Source organism: Epinephelus moara, chromosome 7 (genome assembly GCF_006386435.1).
Source record: "Epinephelus moara isolate mb chromosome 7, YSFRI_EMoa_1.0, whole genome shotgun sequence".
Taxonomy (NCBI): domain Eukaryota; kingdom Metazoa; phylum Chordata; class Actinopteri; order Perciformes; family Serranidae; genus Epinephelus; species Epinephelus moara.
Genome location: NC_065512.1, coordinates 11,913,749 through 11,931,997, shown reverse-complemented (window position 1 = coordinate 11,931,997; position 18,249 = coordinate 11,913,749). Strand labels below are relative to the sequence as shown.

The 18,249-nt window shown below is 40.1% G+C and overlaps 2 protein-coding genes and 1 long non-coding RNA gene across 4 annotated transcripts; 2 read left to right on the top strand and 1 right to left on the bottom strand.

Annotated features, from left to right (window-relative positions):
- The first annotated feature begins 199 nt into the window (after positions 1 to 199).
- scrn3 (secernin 3) lies at positions 200 to 5,525 on the top strand. The gene is made up of 8 exons (XM_050048084.1): positions 200 to 325; positions 553 to 721; positions 855 to 1,036; positions 1,241 to 1,440; positions 4,176 to 4,388; positions 4,488 to 4,650; positions 4,749 to 4,929; positions 5,036 to 5,525. Exons 2-8 carry the CDS (start codon positions 566 to 568, stop codon positions 5,195 to 5,197), a joined length of 1,257 nt encoding a protein of 418 aa, XP_049904041.1. The 5' UTR covers positions 200 to 325; positions 553 to 565; the 3' UTR covers positions 5,198 to 5,525.
- Positions 5,237 to 17,307, bottom strand: gpr155a (G protein-coupled receptor 155a). 2 transcript variants are annotated; one of them, XM_050048080.1, is made up of 16 exons: positions 17,058 to 17,307; positions 16,336 to 16,847; positions 14,746 to 15,145; positions 14,247 to 14,415; positions 13,992 to 14,147; positions 13,013 to 13,096; positions 12,782 to 12,902; positions 12,562 to 12,646; positions 12,132 to 12,222; positions 11,362 to 11,557; positions 10,361 to 10,450; positions 9,175 to 9,305; positions 8,650 to 8,745; positions 8,498 to 8,562; positions 8,231 to 8,368; positions 5,237 to 7,371 (listed from the first exon to the last, which is right to left on the bottom strand). In XM_050048080.1, the coding sequence occupies exons 2-16, from the start codon at positions 16,766 to 16,768 to the stop codon at positions 7,176 to 7,178; spliced, it is 2,451 nt and encodes an 816-aa protein (XP_049904037.1). In that variant the 5' UTR covers positions 16,769 to 16,847; positions 17,058 to 17,307; the 3' UTR covers positions 5,237 to 7,175. The 2 variants fall into 2 exon arrangements, with proteins under 2 accessions (XP_049904037.1, XP_049904038.1); XM_050048081.1 differs by having other exon boundaries at positions 5,237 to 6,104.
- LOC126392608 (uncharacterized) lies at positions 7,270 to 8,765 on the top strand. Its single transcript, XR_007570201.1, has 3 exons — positions 7,270 to 7,401; positions 8,157 to 8,206; positions 8,634 to 8,765. It is a non-coding gene; the product is annotated as an uncharacterized LOC126392608 (long non-coding RNA).
- Positions 17,308 to 18,249: the final 942 nt, after the last annotated feature.

Below are 18,249 nucleotides of genomic sequence, written 5' to 3'. Positions count from 1 at the left end.
TACATAAATAAAACTATTAATATTGAGTTTCTGTAATTTTTTTAAGGACGTAGTAAAGCTCTTGGAACAACAACTGCTATCGAAATAATCAAGGATGAGACATACAAATCAAACAAACAAATCTAATGTAAAAAATAAATAAATAAATAAAAAGTGAGAACCGGCGTGATTTTCTGCATTAATTACGAATATAAAACTAACTTCCGCTCGGTCACGTGACAGCACTGTTTCCGGGTATGTGTACTTTGACTCATGTGATCATATGGCAACAGACATGGGAATAGAAACTTACTGTGACAGCTCACGGTAAGACTGGTAAACATAGGTAAGGTTACCTTGTTTTAATAATGAGTATATTCACAGCCTTACATGGCACTGCACATTGTTTCGTCTGTCAACCTGACTTTAAACGGCACACTTGATGCTAACTTTTAGCTCTAAATCTGATTTCATATCACTAAGGTGTATTCAAGGTGTTGCAAAGTGCATTGGCTGCTGTTCATCAGATATGCGTAATGAAATTAATTGTTCTTTCTGCTAACTCTGTGCAAGTGTGTGATCCAAAATGCTCCCATCCTCCTGTGACACCTTCGTGGCTCTGCCCCCCTCCACTGAGGGACAACGCATCATCTTTGGGAAAAACTCTGACAGGCCTTGTGATGAAGTCCAGGAGGTGGTGTATTTTCCTGCCAACAACTATGTTGCAGGGGAGAAAGTTGAGGTAGGTGACAAAGACAGCTTGTTATTGCCCTCCAACCTTCAATTTCCCACATTGCGACTGCACCTTGGTTGAAGTGCCTTTATAGATAACCATTAACAGTTTTGCCCCTGTGTCTTGTTCCTCTCCTGAACAGTGTACATACATAGAGATTGAGCAGGTGGCCCACACTTATGCAGTTGTGTTGAGCAAACCAGCCTGGCTGTGGGGTGCAGAAATGGGCGCAAATGAGCATCAAGTGTGTATTGGAAATGAAGCAGTGTGGGGCAAAGAGAGTGCAGATGATGATGAAGCTCTTCTCGGCATGGATCTTGTCAGGTAAAAGCAATTGTTTGTATTACCAAGCCTCTGTTTCTTGTCACACTACCCTCAACTAGAGGTGCAAAGGGAAATTTAATGACACGGTACCAACCAGAAACAGTTTGGGGTGTTTTTTTCTTCTAGTTGTCAGTTCAGAATACATTTGTGAGAGACACTCATAGGCGAAGCAAAACATAAATCTGGGACTCTACAATTTTCCAGGCTCGGACTGGAGAGAGCCAATACAGCTGAAAAAGCTGTGGATGTTATTACTGAGCTGCTGGGGAAATATGGCCAGGGAGGAACTTGCATGGAGGATGAGAGCAGCTTCACCTACCACAACAGCTTCCTCATCTCAGACAGGAAGGAGGCATGGCTGCTGGAAACATCTGGGAAGCACTGGGCAGCAGAGAGAGTGGAAGGTAATGGAAAAAGAATACAAAGAATAGGTGACCAATTGAAATACAAGGCAATGGAATATGTTCAAAAGGCGTTTTATTGTTTAGCTTGCAGTATTATGGGCTGTAATTTGAAAACAACAAAGAGACCATTGAAAAGTAGGCGTCCTAAACCGGTCAGCAGCTTTATATACGGTCAGTGGTCGGTAACACAAAGAGAAAGGGGCCAATGCAGTGCAGAAAAAGGTGGACATTACATCTGACATAATAATTATGTCAGCCAAAAACCTTAACCATCAAGCAATAGTGGGATACTTACATTTTTGGTAAATTAAGCTTGGAGCTTCATAACAAAAAGCCCCTGAGGATGTTAATTACATTGGACAGTATCTTTTATCAGAAAATATATCATATATATTGGTATCTGTGTAAATGTCACCTGAGAAACACATCACTAAAGAGAGTGCCGCAGATATGTTGAGGCTGTTTTGAATCAGTGTCACCATTACATAGTTTGTCCACCAGAGAGCACTGGCTGGTTCATTTTCCAGCTGTAGAATGTTCCTCTCAGTACAATATTGTGATTTCAGTTCTTTAATAACCAAATTTTACTGATTTTGAAGCTTTCAAATATCAATAATGGTATTGGCCTTAAAAAAACAAACAAAAAAGAAACAGTACCTGTCACGCTCTAGATGCAGCCACAGCCAAAGTCACATTACATCAGCGGCTGGAAGTTGTAGCTTTTGTTGCTTTTTGAAAGCTGTCAATAGCAGATTTAGGCCCATGTCTTCCATTTCCTTGCAAATGTTATTTAAATAAGTTACAACTACTGAAGCTTCATTAAAAAGACATTTGAACATCTACGTCTTGATTTTGTCCCAATTTATAACAGAAAAGAAGCTTGTATAACTGCAGCCTTTTTACTAACTAGTTTGTTTTTTGGAAGTATGTGAGACATCAATTGTCAATTTACATGTTATGGCTTAAATTAATATTTGACTTTGTCCAGTTTGTAATGTTTCAACGACCATACAAGATCGTACAATGTGTAACTCTCCAAATGTATAATGGCTAATTACTAATTTTTACTTTTAAGCTTTATCACTTGAAATCCACATCGTACAGTAGAAATATATTGTTTACCAGACTGAAGCTCAACGTACACTGCATGACTAAAAGTATGGACCCTAGCTGAACATGTAAATAAAAAACAATGGGCCTTACCAAAAGCAAACAGCATATGTGAACAGCAGAGTCCACTTATTTTTGGCAATATACTGCAAACGCACCATAATTTAAGACCTTCATTTATGACATTATACTTAAATAAGCAATCATGTAAATGATCAAATACATCAAAATTTCCTGATACAATAATGTGACATTGTAAAGCGTATCCCAGGTGAACTGTGTAAAAATTTCAGTGGCAAGTTTTACATTACAAGTATCTGTTCAGTCTATGTGGGGTCACAAAAATCCCTCAAGGCCCCATATGATTTCAACACATTATTTTTAACCTTTAAGCAGTCTCCCATCAGTGCAGCTTTTTCAGCATAAAACTGGATAAAACCCTCGCAGCTCTCCAGGACTCTCACTGTCACTTGGAAAACACAAAACATTTTTTAACATAAGGTCAAATACTTTGAACAATTACTTTTACATCGATCATTAGGTCATACTATTCATTAAATAAGTGCCAGTGGATATTACCGGTATATCAGCATCATGATTAATTGTCACATTTACCCCAGTAATAATAAATCTCTGCACAAGATTCTCTGTTTTCACAGTAGAGCTCTCAACAATAAACAAATTCATAGATTATGAGAAAAATATTTTAACATATTCTGTGTTAAATAGCCTTTCTAGGTGTTTGTTGGCTAAAACGGGCAAATCAAATTAAATGTGAAAAAAGTTGACATCCGCCATCTTGTCTGCAGTCAGGTCTTTCTTAAGCAGCATCCTCCAAGGCTGAAAAATGAAGCCAACGTGGAAGTGCCCAGCACTAACTTTAGGTCCTCTAATGGTGACTTCAGTCCCCATTAACACCCATGTTAACATGTCCAACTTTAAAGCAGAAATCAATATGTTTGCAGTCTGGTACAAGAAACAGTTTTGGTCTCTATAGCTAATTTCCTGCTTTATTACAACTGCACGGTGGGTGAATTTTCATATAACTCTACTGTTAACATTTTATTAAGGCTTAAAGTTACATAAAGACATAAACATAAATACATGAACATAAGTTACATAAAGGGCATAGCTGCTTGAGTGACAGGATGTCTGCAAGGCATCACCACAGTCTGTGAGTCAGATCCATCCTCTTGTCCAAATATGGTCACCTCGGGACACTTTTGGCCCCAAAAATCCAAGATGGCTTTAGCCATAATGCCAAACGTTAGGCTTCAAAATGGGACTCAATAAACCAATGGGTGACGCCACAGTGTCTATATGCATTATTTATATACAGTCTGTAGTCCTTCTCCTTGTAGCTGCCAGTCCAAACCTTCATTGTGATCATAATGCCTTTAAATTATTTCAGTTTTCTACACTTAAGAGCTGCCTTCCTTTTGATTTTGTGTCACTGTACTCATAACTTAATCCAGCTTTAAACAGCCTTGTAAGAATCTGTAGTACGTATATTGATGCACAATCATTTTGAGGTTTGTAACAACACGTTGCAGTGCTCAGGGTGCCACTGAATAATGGTTAGTTTTAATATTAGTGGCTAATCATGTTGTTTAAATCTTGTCTAGGTGGATATTGCAACATCTCGAACCAGTATGGCATAACCACTAAAATAGACAAGGAACACCCAGAGATGAGGGAATATGCACGGAGCAAGGGCTGGTGGGACGGAAAGAGTCAGTTCAACTTTGCCACGGTCTACTCCTTCATGACTACAGGCAGGATAGAAGCCTCTGGGGGCCGGTACTGTGAGGGGAAGAAGCTGCTGCAGAAGAGCGACGGTTAGTAACACACACTTCACTGTGGAGAACTGACACGCAGGAGCAAAAAGTCACAATGTTTAATACTGTTTATGCATGTGTTGATTATATTTCCTGAAGGTCACATCACTGCTGAGACGATGATGGCTATCCTGAGGGATAAAGACAGTGGCATCAACATGGAGGGCATGTTCATGTCGACAGGAAGTATGGTGTCTGTGATACCCACGAATCCTGCTCTGCCAGGGGTCCACTACTTTACAGCGACTCCAGACCCTGATAGGTAAAGCGCTTGATCTCTCTCCAGCTGATTGGGCATATTTTTAATTTATTTTGACAGCAGTTAATGGTGATTTAATGAGTCATTCTTTTGCACAACAGGTCTGTATTCAAACCTTTCATCTTTGTGAAGAATGCCAACGAGCTGAAGGAGACGACTTCTCCCAGTTACGGTCCAGATGACCCCGTAAAGAAGAAACCCCGCTTCCAGAGCAAACCTGACCGCAAACATGAGTTGTTTGTCAAACATGAACTGGTGGCTGCCATCATCGAGTCCTACAAGGTTTCACAATTTAATTCAACCAAGCAATTTACCTAAATTTGTCACTCGGCTTAGTGTGGCAGTCATCTACTCATAAATGTACTTGCATATTTTTTTTTGTCTATAGGACAGAGGAAGGAAGATCACTGAAAGTATGAGGCAGCTGGAGAAGTTGAAGATGACACAGATGGAGGAGTTTCTCTCACATGGTATTGAGGAACCAGATTTATTGGCGGATCTGTTCCCGAGGTCTGTTAAGGAAGAGATGGCTGTGTACGGCAAGAGCTGAAACCACAAAACACGTCTTCAAACAAAAGCGACAGTAGCACTAGCTTTACCTTTTATTTAGGTGCAAGTACAATCATGCTTGTATCATAAATCAGAACACACTGAATAGTAATTAACATTTTTGCTTAAAAATTAAGCAGTTAAGGATGCTGAGGCAGTAAAATATACATATGCCATGTTGTACAATCTGAACTTAAGCACTGACCAGAAATACAGTAAGGAACAAATTCATTATGTGGTTCATGTTTTGAGGGTTCTGCAATAAAATGTATTAAACAAACAAAACAACATAATAATAATAATAAATAAATAAAAACAAATGCCTTTGACAGTATCTCAGTGCTACACACTGTATTAAAATTGTATTTTATTAAAAATACATTTTTACACCATTTTTTATGCATGCTTTAGTCATTAATAAACACAAACCATTGCACTTAAAAAAGCCAGAAAAAATATAATTTAGCAGAATTAGTTTCTAAAATATTACTATATACCTGAGAGGAAAAAAAGAATTACAGCAGCTCATTTAGCCCTGGCTGAGTTCTGACTCTCATTTCATCTGGTTATTTATTAGTAATGATGGCTTTTTAATTTTTCAGTTTGCTTTTAAAAAGTAATAAAATATATCATTGAAACATGGCAAATGCTTGTTTTTCTTTTTCAAACCAACAGAGATACCACAAACACAGACCATATAAATCACCTTTCTACTTCAGTGCAAATTAAACTGCATGTTATCACAGCATGCTGTATGCCCCATCACCAGTTCACTAACTGGTGAAACTAACTTATTCACAAACTTTACTGGCAACAATAAGGCGCTAAAAAATGGATGCAGATTTAACCACATCGTCCCTTTTTTTCTTTAGGCAAGTGGCTTTGGTAGAAGAGTGATGAAAGTGTCCCTGTAAAGCAAAATAATACATTCAGCAGAAGGCAGGCATTTTTTGACTGCACCTATAAGAAGTTTTACGAGGACAGCTCTTTGTGCATTATTGCTCACACAGTGACACAACATAAAATAAAAACTGAAAGTCCAGGTTGATGTGCTGATTGCATAAAATACTTTAAAAAGTCTTTAAAAAGCAGCAAAGTCTTATTTTACCCTTTTGAGATTTACACTACCTGTTGTGTTATTCTTGAAAAGGCATATTAATAGAAAGCATCATGGCTCTTATTTTTGCAGTTTGGGCTGTCAGTCCCTTTTTGGTTCATACTGAACTCATTAGCTTCATTGCAGATTAAAGGAAGCAGCAACATCACTACAGCAGAGTCAAACAGCACGAGGAAAACAGACAACTTAAATATTAACTTGAAAGGAAAACAGGCACATCTTTGAATTATTACTGCCTATTGTTGATGTCAGTTACAATTTGAAGATTAAATAAGTGTTGATTAAATTCTAATCTACAGAATTGAACATTGATTATAGGGATTATAATGGCCTTTTCAAGTACTCCCACTTTAGGTTTTACCTCAAAATAAATGGTTTTGATAATTTGGCAAATGGGGCGTTTACTGTATATGTATGATCATCTGACAGCTCATGTTCCTGTCCTGATTGGCTGCTGTAGCAATGTTGCCGCAACTCAAAATCTTAGCAGTTATCCTGCTGAGTGAAATGTTAAAAGTAAAACTGCAAAAATAAGACAGGTTGTCACAAAAAAAAGAAATTCCCTTTAAGATCAACTCCACATGATGGATTACTCCCTGACCTGTTTGATTTTTAAGGTTCAAGCTCATCTGAGCACACCCAACATCACAGTCAAGTACGGTCTGTTCCAACACTTGACCGGGATGTTGCACTGCACAAAGCTGTACTGTGAAACGCTGTACTGTACAGGATGTGCACAGAGCAAGGCAGTGCAAATACAGTTTGAAATGTCAGCATTGTTCTTCCTGCTGCCCGAGCACAAGATGTATTTGCATTGTCATTTTTTCTCAACTGAAATGCCATTAAATCTATACTTTGTAACTTATGTCATGAAGCGGTAGTAAAGGCGACTGTCCTGGAAATCGTGCTCCTTACTGATGTGCTGGAGCACACCGCCCTGCTGTAACCGCGTCCCATAGAGTACCGCCTCACCCTGGTCCTGAGCCAAGCCCACCTGCTGGAGCCACTCTACAAGTTCACAGCCAAGAAAACACTCCACCATAGTCCTCTTCCCACACCTGAAAGTCAAAAGAAGCATTCACCCAAAGGTTTGTTGACTTTTTAGAAGGAAGAGAGAAGAAGCAAACAGAGCCCACATGCAACAAAACTATAAGAAGTAACAGTTTTTTTTAAGTATAGTCTTTGTGAATGACGACTAGGGGAGAGATGCAGAGTTACGACTAAAACTGTTTCGCACATAAACAGAAATATGCATACACAATCTTTTCATAACATTTAGAAAGCTGTCTGTTTTGTGAATTTTGATAATTGTGGCGTAGGGTGCATGGCATGCACACAATTGCATCGACTTAGTTCTCCAACAGCTGTCATCCTGTAAGCTGTGGCAACTTGCGTCATATGTACCAGTAATTCATTACATTTCTGCAAACCATTATCGCAGTAATATCTCAATCATCACTGTTAATAAATGTCAGGGGGATAATCAATAATGTAACCATGGTGCTCATGTTAAAACTGCCTTTAAGTAGTGCTACAAGTGATAACATGTAACAGTCATTTACATGGAGATGATTGTGTGGCCTCAAAAATAACACAATCAGTGAAACTGGCAAACATCCTGAACCAATATTATCCATCCCTTAATCTTGTCCTTACATCACCTGCAGCTATCTCAGCTAAAACCATGTGTATGCCTGGTTTGAACAATGACTGTGCACATTCTCACCGCACACTCTTACTTTATAAATATCACTTAATGTGTGGGAAAAGGTGCACGCACGGTTTTTGTGCTTACACACTGTTTATGCATCTGACCCCAGGACTTGTTTCTCCACACATTTAGAGAACGTGTTTATTCAAGACATTTCTCATCAACCTCTGACCAGAGCTGCGGTGAGTAAGACGATATGCACTCACCTTCTTTTTTTGACAATGTCATGAAAACACTGGTCCTTGTGGTATTTGGTGAACTGAGTGCAAGTCATCCTGATTTCCTCAGGTAAATCGGTCTGCGGCTGCTCCTCTTGCTTCCTCCCATACCACAGACTGTATAACCTGAACACCATTCACAAAGACAAAATAAACACATTGTATATTTACACAGTACATACAGTATTTTGTGCGTATAAAAAAACTTTAAAATGTGAGAGTGTGGCGTTGTTTTGTAACGTAAATCTTCTTTACCTCTTCTTGAATGGCACTATAATTAAATGCTTGTCCAGCCCAAACAGAGCAAAGGAGAGAAAACCCTGGTGATAGAGAACATGTGATGAAACTGGTGCTGCTGTGATGATTAATGTTCACAATCTTGGTACCACAGTATCTGGAAGACCAACCTGTCCATAGTTGGCCACTGCACAGAAGAACTGCAGCTCCAAGTAGAGTCGACCAGGAACAGGGTTGAAGAGCACCCACAAGCAGCTGGACAGATTCTGCCGTAACAGGAATATAGAGGGATTTTATGTATTAGATGTAAAACTAGAAAAACAACAACTTGTAGAATCAGCTAAGTGAAACAACTCACTACATCAAGTGTCAGTGACAGAAAAATACGTGAGCTGAGCTGCCTTAAAATATAAACATCTTTACATTCACAGAAACATTTAACCACATGCCACACGATTTATTGGTATTTACTAGGCTTATTTAATATGTTTTTTATAATAATAATAATCTAAACATAATAATTTTCTACTGTGTTTCTTTGGCGAAGGCTTCCTCTGACACTGAGTGAGTGAGCTGGAAATTACACAGCCCGGCCATTTGTGTCTGATTTGGTTTGTGATGCACTAAATATAATGATGCAGGCAGTAAGGCTGACTTCATGTCACTGTAGAAGTGAAAGGTGGTGGTTTACTCACAGCGAGCAAGCTGACAGTCAGGAGCAGACATAAGAGCACATGACGGGCCACTTGTCTGTCTGCGACCTGTTGCAGCTCCTCCACTTGGACGAGCAGGCAGTCAGTAGATGCACAGCTGTTCTCACAATGACCTGAGGGTGGCAGCAGAACACAGAAATACTTCATTTTAATTAAAAGCTGTACATTCTTTGGGGCGTCGGTGGCTTAGTGGTAGAGCAGGCGCCCCATGTACAAGGCCGCTGCCGCAGCGGCCCAGGCTCAACTCCAGCCTGTGGCCCTTTGCTGTATGTCACTCCCTCTCTCTCCCCCTTCACGCTCATCTGTCCTGTCACTCCCTCTCTCTCCCCCTTCACGCTCATCTGTCCTATCGATTAAAGGCTTAAAAATGCCCAAAAAATATCTTAAAAAAAAAAAAAAGCTGTACATTCTTCAATGATTATAATTCTTGTGTGATGTTTAGGTTTTACAGATGGAGGTTTAAAACTGTAGTTGGTAGCTGAAACTGTCACTATATCCATACAGCACTAACTGAGACAAATAACCTGAGGAAAAAAAAAAACTTCTCATCTGCCTACTCTATTTCCTTGTCACATTTCTAATAGCCTTTAGGCACATGAATGAAAACAACATAACAGAGCAGAGTGTCTAAACGCAGCTATCAATTCCTGCTCTTTAACTGTGGTCAAACTGACAAATTTCTGTTTCTGCATTGCCTATTTCTCACCTCAAATGTCTTAAGAAACATATTTTAGTGTACTGTTTAGCTGTAAAATAAGAACGTTTATTCTGGCCAGTGGGCAGTGCTTGGCACTGATCTCATTTTACAGCTAAACAGTATCCTAAAATGTGTTTCTGAAACCATCTGAGGTGAAAAATAGGCAATGCAGTAACAGAATCTTGATTCATGTTTGATCAGCGCTGCCTAGTTTGACAGGGATTGACATGACTGACAGCTGAGTTCGAGACTTCTTGGCTCTGCTTGGTTGTTTTTGGTGTGCCAATGTAGATTCCTGCAAATGCCATTAGAAGCACCAGAAAGAAAAGGGAAATTATTCTCTTCACAGACAGAATAAAGTGACAGTTTCAGCAAATATGACACTTTCATAAAAGTTACCAATTGTAGCTCTAAAGCATTTTAAATTCTTGCATAATTAAAATGCACGTCTGCTGCTTATCAGAACAGTACCTGAGAGTGTGGTTGGTGTGCCGTTCATATTTGTGCTGATGATCATGTCAGGCATGGGCTGGGGTGGCACACACTCACATATGAGGCACGCTGATAACAAGAAGATAAAAGTGAGAGTAATACTTTGCCATGCTGCTACAGTGTCCTCCCAGCTCACACTGGAGGCACAACGTACGTACAACAATATATGAGTAATATAAATAATACAAAATAATACCATTATGAAGCAGAGAGGTAATATTAGTGAATGCAGTTTTACATTTTATTAAATCATATAAGTATATCTTGAATATCTTGAGTTAACAGGAGCGTTTAGAGTCATGATATACTGTGACGACCTAGTATGCTACACATCACACTTGCGTAACAAATAAGTGTTTCCCTTCAACACTTGCAGAACTGGTTTGCATGTTCTGTAGTGTAAGACCAATGAATCTAGCCACTCCCTCTCCTTTAAAGTAACAAGCTTTACTCCAGGTGGCTCAATTACAAGTCAAAGATCTGTTTCTATGGCTGCATTGTGAGAGATGATGTGTTCAGCCTTTACTTGTGTAACTAACTAAACTTATCAGACACTTCAGTTATCATGTTTCCTCCAGATAATGACATCCAAAAAGTTTGTTCCTGCTTTTTAGTTTAGTGTATACTTAGTGACTTTGTAACTGCAGAAGCTTTTTCTACTCGTGTGACTGAAAATTATCTGCAGGAGGAAGAACATGTGACAGAAGCTGTATTGCCTACGTAGCAGTTTGCTGTAGACGACTTCTAGATAAGGAGGGTTAGTCCTGACTTTGGATTCTTGATTGTACTTTTCCTTTCAACTTAGTTTGATGACTGACAAACCATTTTAGATGTTACAACTGCCTCTGTATGTTCTAGTGATTACCATGTGCTCTGATATTGTCACTACACTATTATACTTGGCAAACTGGTATTTATTCAGTGTCATCAAGGGGACATATTCAAACAAATACTGAAATGGTCTCCACAAAGCAAAGTACCTCTGTTGGGATCGCCTGATGTGGTGACTGGCTCAAAAAGAGTCTGGTTATCTGGTTCAACCTCAGTCACAAGATCCTCGGCAGAGTTTCCCTCTTGGATTTGGTCGTTTTGGGCCCAGCTTCCTCTGCTGAGACAAACTAGAGAGCTTCCTCCCAGCAGTATGCTGAGGGCAACTATGACTGTGGTGCAGATTATCTGTCAAAGGATGCACAAATACAGACTTTTAGGCTTTTAAGAAATTCTTTCAGGTTCAAAAACAGTTCTTAAAAGGTACCACATTATTCTCATTTTAAGGTTCATACTTGTATTTTGGGTTTCTACTAGAATGTGTTTACATGCTTTGATGTTAATGGCTGCATGAATATACCTGTATTCATCCTCTGTTTTAAACACTCCATTTTACCACCTGTTTCTTGAAGCTCAGTTTGCTCTGATTGGTTAGCGTTTCCGGGTCTTTCACATATGCGCTCTCTGTACTGTTACTGCAGCCAGGGAATGACTGTAACAGCACTGTCACAGCACTTTCTGCTTTTATATAGTATACTTGTGACATCACAACTGCATGGAAGTCCTGACAGCTCGTTTAAAGGCACAGTTTCTGAATATGGACTGTGTGCATTTCTCTGCGGATTGAGTGTTCTGATACCTTCACAATTATTACAAAGCATCTATACTTGCTTTATAATAATAATAAAAAAAAATGCTAATCTGACTTTTTATAGTACGGGACCTTTTAATGGCAGAAAACAAGAATGATTTATGGTGTTACCTGTGGGGTGCCATAAAAGAAGGCAGAGTCAATTGTGTCAGACATTCTTTGCCCAGAAATGAGCAACACAGCAGTTATTGAGGCTGGAACCCTGTTTTAATAAAGAAAAAAAATACAGCAAAATCACTGACAGTATCAAAATGCAAAAACATAAACCAGCTCAAACACACTGAATTGCAGATTAAATTTGCAGGAATTTAAAAAGTTTGTTCGATCATTTATATTCAAGTGAGGCATCATTACCCCTGTACAATCACCCTTGGTACTCCTGATCATAGTTTCATGTGGTACATGGTAATGTATGCAAAATCTGTCCAATATGTTAATTCTACTGTGGGGCAGGTATTCTGGTTGGGGCTCCACCTTTCAGTGGAACAGACAAACAAGCTTAGTTTCATTTCTGTGTTCAGTCTTCTTTTAAGTGACTCACCCCCAGCCTGCAATGACAAACAGGCCTGGTGAAACTTTCACATCCTCAAATCCTCTCAGGAGCACAAGAGAGAGTGCTATTAAACCTAAAATGACAAAAAAAAAAAAAAGTATTACAAAATTAGCAGTCAAACTGTAGATCTCAGAGCTCACCAAGATGAATTAATGCAGTGTAATGTGAGCTTAATGTAGGTGGATGGTTGTGTGCATGCATATCATACCTGGCCAAACATAGGTACTGTAGAGTGAGGTACACACTAATGTGAACGTCAGGACCTGCCCGACAAAGTTGTCTTCTTTCACCACAAAGTTCCACAAGATCATCCCGACACAAGTTAGAATCTAGAGACCGTGGCATAACAAATACAAGCATTTACTCATGTGAAGTTACACCTACTGGTAGGATTTCTTTTTCTTTCAAATCAATTTAGAGATTATGTGCAAGTGCTCACCTGTGCCAAGAAAAGGTTGACTGTAAACATGTGAGGTAGCCTCTTGAATTTCTTACTTAAAAACATGACAGTAATCGTCCACACCTGCCAGAGAAAACACATTTTTCTTATTATTCATGTTTACCTGCAAAACTCTTTTGCACAGATGCTAAACACAGCTAATATTAATCATTGTTGGCAAATTATTCAGTTTCAAAGCGTAAGAAAGCAGAAATTATTCAACAGAGTGACATATTAAAGCAACACTAAAGATGAACAATTAAAGTACGAGATAATGCAGAATACAAAAATGTGTGAACATGTTTCATCACTGCAAAGATTATTCAATGTTTATAGTAAAGAGTTGCAGGTTCCTTAAAAGATACCCTTAAAATGGATAATTAATGAAATGAGGAAGTAGGTCTATCAGTCAGTTAAGCATCTGTTTGCCCACACGTCCTCTACATGACTGAGTCTTTTAATGTCTAACAAGAAGCTAGATTTTAGTACTGTCATTTCATTCGGCACTGAATGAACAGGAAATGTGTAATTAGCAATAGTGAACTGTGCCATGTTATAAGAATAACTAACTATAATCATGGCAGGCCAAACTGGTTTCAGTTTTGAAGCGGAGCATGCTGTAACAAATGCATTATGAAGCATGACTTCACTTTGACCTTAGTTTCCACATACTGAGATAAACCAAAAATAAACTAGAGCACTCAGAGAGCGCAGACCTCCGCCAAGCAGCTCGGATTTCCCACCACTTTATTATTTTATCCACTTCGCTTCAACTGATCACCACCAAAATTTTATCATTTGTTCCCTGTCCCATTATCAACCTTTCCTGAAAATTTCATCAACAAACGGCGGCAAAAGCATAACCTCCTTGGCGGAGGTAACAAAAGAACCAACTGATGGAAGGTCATTTAGAAAACATTTAGCCAACAAGTGTACACATATCACACTTAAGTGACACGTGTGTCTCGTCGCGACTCACCAGTGCAACCAAGCTCACTATGCTTATGTTAAAGCTGACATTCTGCAGTGAATTCATCAGAAGCTGAGGATCCATCCAACGTATCGTCAGTAACCAGGCAGAAACATACATTATTGGAGCTGAGAGAAAAGTGCTGATCACCATTCCAGAGGTTACCTGTTGGGAAACAGAAATCATGTATGGTGAGTTACAACTACAAAAAGTGGTTCAGTATCTGGTAGGTATGAGGTTAGTAGGTAGATTGAAGCAACTCACAACTTCTAGCTCTGTGTTGTAATAGACAGCATAGATGGCCACACTTGGCGCAGTGGGAAACACTCCATAAAGAAAGGCATAATTGGAGAGGCTTGAGTGGTTCATGGCAGTGCTGTTGCTATTGTCCAGCAGATCCACCATGTCCTTACAAATCAGGGGCATCAACAACCTGAAAGTCAAATCAAAAGACTGGTGTCATGAACCATTGTTTGAGGGGTTAGTTAACACTACCCTGAACAATGCAGTGCTACTGAAATATTTATATACACTAGCTATTATCACTTCCACCCCTGAGACCTCTTAACATGTCATCTCTGTGGTAAACGGCTTTTGGTCTAAGAAAGGTCTGAGTCACCCAAACCACAAGCTCAAAACAACACATTGGGAGCACTTTACAAAGCTGTAACCTGCTGACTCTCTACACTCCCAAAGTGTGTCTTATTATAAAGAAGTCAGCTGATAGCACTAAATCATCATCGTCAAGTTTTTTTTCACTCACAGTTTTGCTGTAATGAGTAATATCAGTGTCACCACTGTGGATCTGGTTAATTTCCCCAGCTGTCCCACCATGGAGAGACCCAAGTAGAACAGAGCTGCTCCCCCAAAAGAGTTGGCCAAGCCATCCACAAACTCAGCCATGAAGGGAGGAATTGTCTGGTGCAGGGCAAAATGGGCGATGATGCCGATGACGACCATGAACACTATAGGGTTCTTCAGGACCTGTAAAACTACAAGTCCCACAATGACAAGTTTGCTCTGCTGGTGGTTCCCTTGGTTCTTCCACTTCTGGATCTCGCAGAAGGCGAAGCCAATGGGATTTAGAAGCATCAGGGACACAGGTGCAACCAGGTAGATGTACTGGAGGTACTCTGGGTATGTGCTCTTGTACAGGGCCTCAACTGTGGAAAAAGATGAAGACAGATTTCTCAACATTACTAACCCTGTTTGGCATGTTTGACTTGTTGGATCATGCAGCACAAAAGCAGTTAAGAAAGTCATATATGAAACTTCACCTGGATTTCACACTACAAGGCTGCATACACACAAAGCTGCTCAGAAATAGTTTGGTTTACACACTTTTTCATGTGAAAGACACATTTACACATAAGGTCCCTGGGTTGAAGTGCTACCATAGACTGTACAAATAATGGAGGTAGCGAGTGTTATGCAGGATGCCTCTGTGTTGTTATGTTTGAAAGCAGGCGTGGCTGTGGCAGCACATGCCTGGGTCAAAAAGGTTTTAAAAGCCTTCCTTCAAAGAAAAATCTGTTAATTTGGGCACCTTCACATGACGCACAACTGTTCATATCTGCCTTAATAAACCCCACTCTAAAAAGTAAAATGCTGGAGCGAGACTCAAATGGTCTCAAATAAAAAGTTATATTTAAAAACTTCTCTGTGAGAGCGGGAGTCTCCTCTCACTCTCAACATGAAGCAGAACAACGCTTCAAATCTGGAAGTTCCTGAAAATGGAGGGGAATACTGGAACTGACGTTTGAGTCACTGCAGTAAGAGCTAAACAAAAGGTACTTGAAATGTCACCACTAGATTATCAAATGTAAAAAGAATGGTTAAGGAAGAAGCTGATGTTGCTATGAATTCTGCCTCACTTGAATGAGGAACAACTGCTGAAATTAATGTCCACTCTATTTGAGATTTACATATTTGTCAGGCAGTCAGTCAAGCTTAAGTGGGTTTACTCATTTGCCTATGACAGCCTGAGAAGGAAACACGTACACACACCATTAATACACAATAACATTACTTTGTGTCCCCTGTTCACTTCAACTACAGGTAGCTGAGCATAAGCATGATCAGAGGTGTGTTTAAATTTCTGCAAATGCATAAGAGTGCAAAATAACGAATCCTGCTTTGCTCAGAAATGATCCCACTCTTGGTATATTTTTTTGCATGAGGGAGGGCCCTGAAAGCAGTGTTATCCAGTTCAGTTTGCTAAAGTAGTTTACAGTGCATACACATAATTATACTTTAGGTCTGGTGGATGGGCAAACATTGGGACAGCATGATTACAGTTGCAGCAGTGAATGAAAAGCACTGTGGGTGGTAGGCTTGCATGCATTATACTCACCAATGGGATATCCCAGGGCAAAGTCATTGCTTTGGGTGGCAAATATTGAGAAGAGCCCAGCTTTGCTGTAGCGGCTCTCAGGGCTGGCAACTATCAGCGTGAGGACGCAGACAATGAAGAACACAGACACTTTGGCGATGAGGATGCTCCACAGGAAAGGCCAGATGACATTACCAAAGTCCAGCTGCACCATGTTCTTGAACAGCAGCGCTGGGAGGGCAAATTTGGACACAAAATTGCCCAAACCTTTGGCCTGGGTGGACGTGATGATGTTTGCCCTCCCTGCGATGTATCCACATAGTATGATCCCAAAGCACTCCAGGAGAGCCGGTAGGAGCTTGTCTATGGACATGCTGCCTGGGAGAGCAGGGGGGTCCAGGTCTTCCCATGGGTTTTCCTCCTTATGTGAAAAGTTGGTGTCCGGTGCGTCCATCGTGTTTATCCTCCCTCCACTGTCACCTGTCACGCCTGGGTTGCAGTCATGTTAATGCCCTGCTCGGCACTGCCAGACACTGAAGAGGGAAATAAGCTACAGTCAAAGGAGGAGTTAACGTAGCTGCGTTAGCCGTCACAGCCGTTAAATGGGCTGGTGCGATGTAACGTTATCAGGTAACTGCGTTAGTTAACCGACACAACTCTTTTACGACAGATAACGATAGTAAAGCTGTTACCCAACAGCCAACAAACACTTGAGTGTCAATACAATTATTAAAGTTGCTCACCCGAGTGCAGCTGTGACCCTTCATGTACCATGTGTCAGACAAATCTCAGGAGTAGCAGCCGTTAGCCGTTAGCTAGCCTGTCAACTGAGACCCACGGCGTCGCCGACAATACTACGACTTACTTAACTTCATTACAAAACTTCAAAGTCCACTGTTGTAAAAGAAAACTCACATAACTCTAGGAAACCTGACTGTAAACGTGTGTTGTAACACAGGTGTTAGCTTACTTTAGTCCCAACCCAGCAACTTTCATAATCCCTGATTTGTCAACAACGATTCAACCAATCACATTATCCGGAGGGGCAAAGGGGCGGAGCTTATTCCACTTTACTACCTCAGGCAGAAAACTTGTTTTCAGTGTTCAACATGCTAACATGCTGAACATGCGTCTTAATGAGCCAGAAGAAGTCACACACTTGTTCTTGATTGCCCCTAAAGTAAGCTGATTTGGACACATACTGAATTTCTAAGTCTCCCCTGTATTTAAATGGCTTTTAAATTTATGTATGGACTCATGAGGCTTCACCACAAAAACTTATTTGCACATTGCACTGTGAAGAGTTGCTTGGTAAATTGGTGCAAAAGTAGCCTATTTTATTTATTGCTTATTTCAGGGGTGTCAAGCATAAAGCCCAGGGGCCAAAACCAGCCTGCCAGGGGGTCCAATCCTGCCCACTGGGTGACTTTACACACCTAATAGTGATGCACTTGAGGAGGCTAAGGTGGAATTTATACTTCTGCATTGAATTGCATCTCACCCCCCATACACCCCAACCTACACCCACCAAAGTTATTGTGATGATTTGGAGTTTTCATGTTTTATTTATTCAGTTCAAGCTGCAGTAGGCTAATCAATTATCTTATCTTTCTCAGCTCTACATTGTCCCTCAGCTTTTTTGTTTTTGTGCTATGGCCAGCAATTTATATTTTGGTTCTGTCTCACCGCACTGATCAGTATCTTTGCTTCATGTCTGCTGGATGTGTGAAGAGGCACCTCTAAACACTGTTGAGCTAATCCTGCGTGGGAGGAAAATCTTATATTTGAATGTCAAAATAGAGGGCTGACAGAAAAATAAACACAACTAGTGCAGTGGCAAACAGTGGTCTACATTCCATCAGAGTGTATGAGTGATAGTATTGGACCTATTCCAGTCTCTACTTTTACGTTTCCCACCTTTAGATACGTAGAACA

Coding starts and splice junctions, on each gene's coding strand:
- scrn3 (XM_050048084.1), top strand. CDS start 566: ATGCTCCCATCCTCCTGTGACACCTTCGTGGCTCTGCCCCCCTCCACT. Junction 722..854: donor TTGCAGGGGAGAAAGTTGAG/GTAGGTGACAAA, acceptor TCTCCTGAACAG/TGTACATACATAGAGATTGA. Junction 4,930..5,035: donor CCATCATCGAGTCCTACAAG/GTTTCACAATTT, acceptor TTTTGTCTATAG/GACAGAGGAAGGAAGATCAC.
- gpr155a (XM_050048080.1), bottom strand. CDS start 16,768: ATGGACGCACCGGACACCAACTTTTCACATAAGGAGGAAAACCCATGG. Junction 11,558..12,131: donor TCTTTTATGGCACCCCACAG/GTAACACCATAA, acceptor ATCCTTTGACAG/ATAATCTGCACCACAGTCAT. Junction 9,306..10,360: donor CACACCAACCACACTCTCAG/GTACTGTTCTGA, acceptor TGCCACCCTCAG/GTCATTGTGAGAACAGCTGT.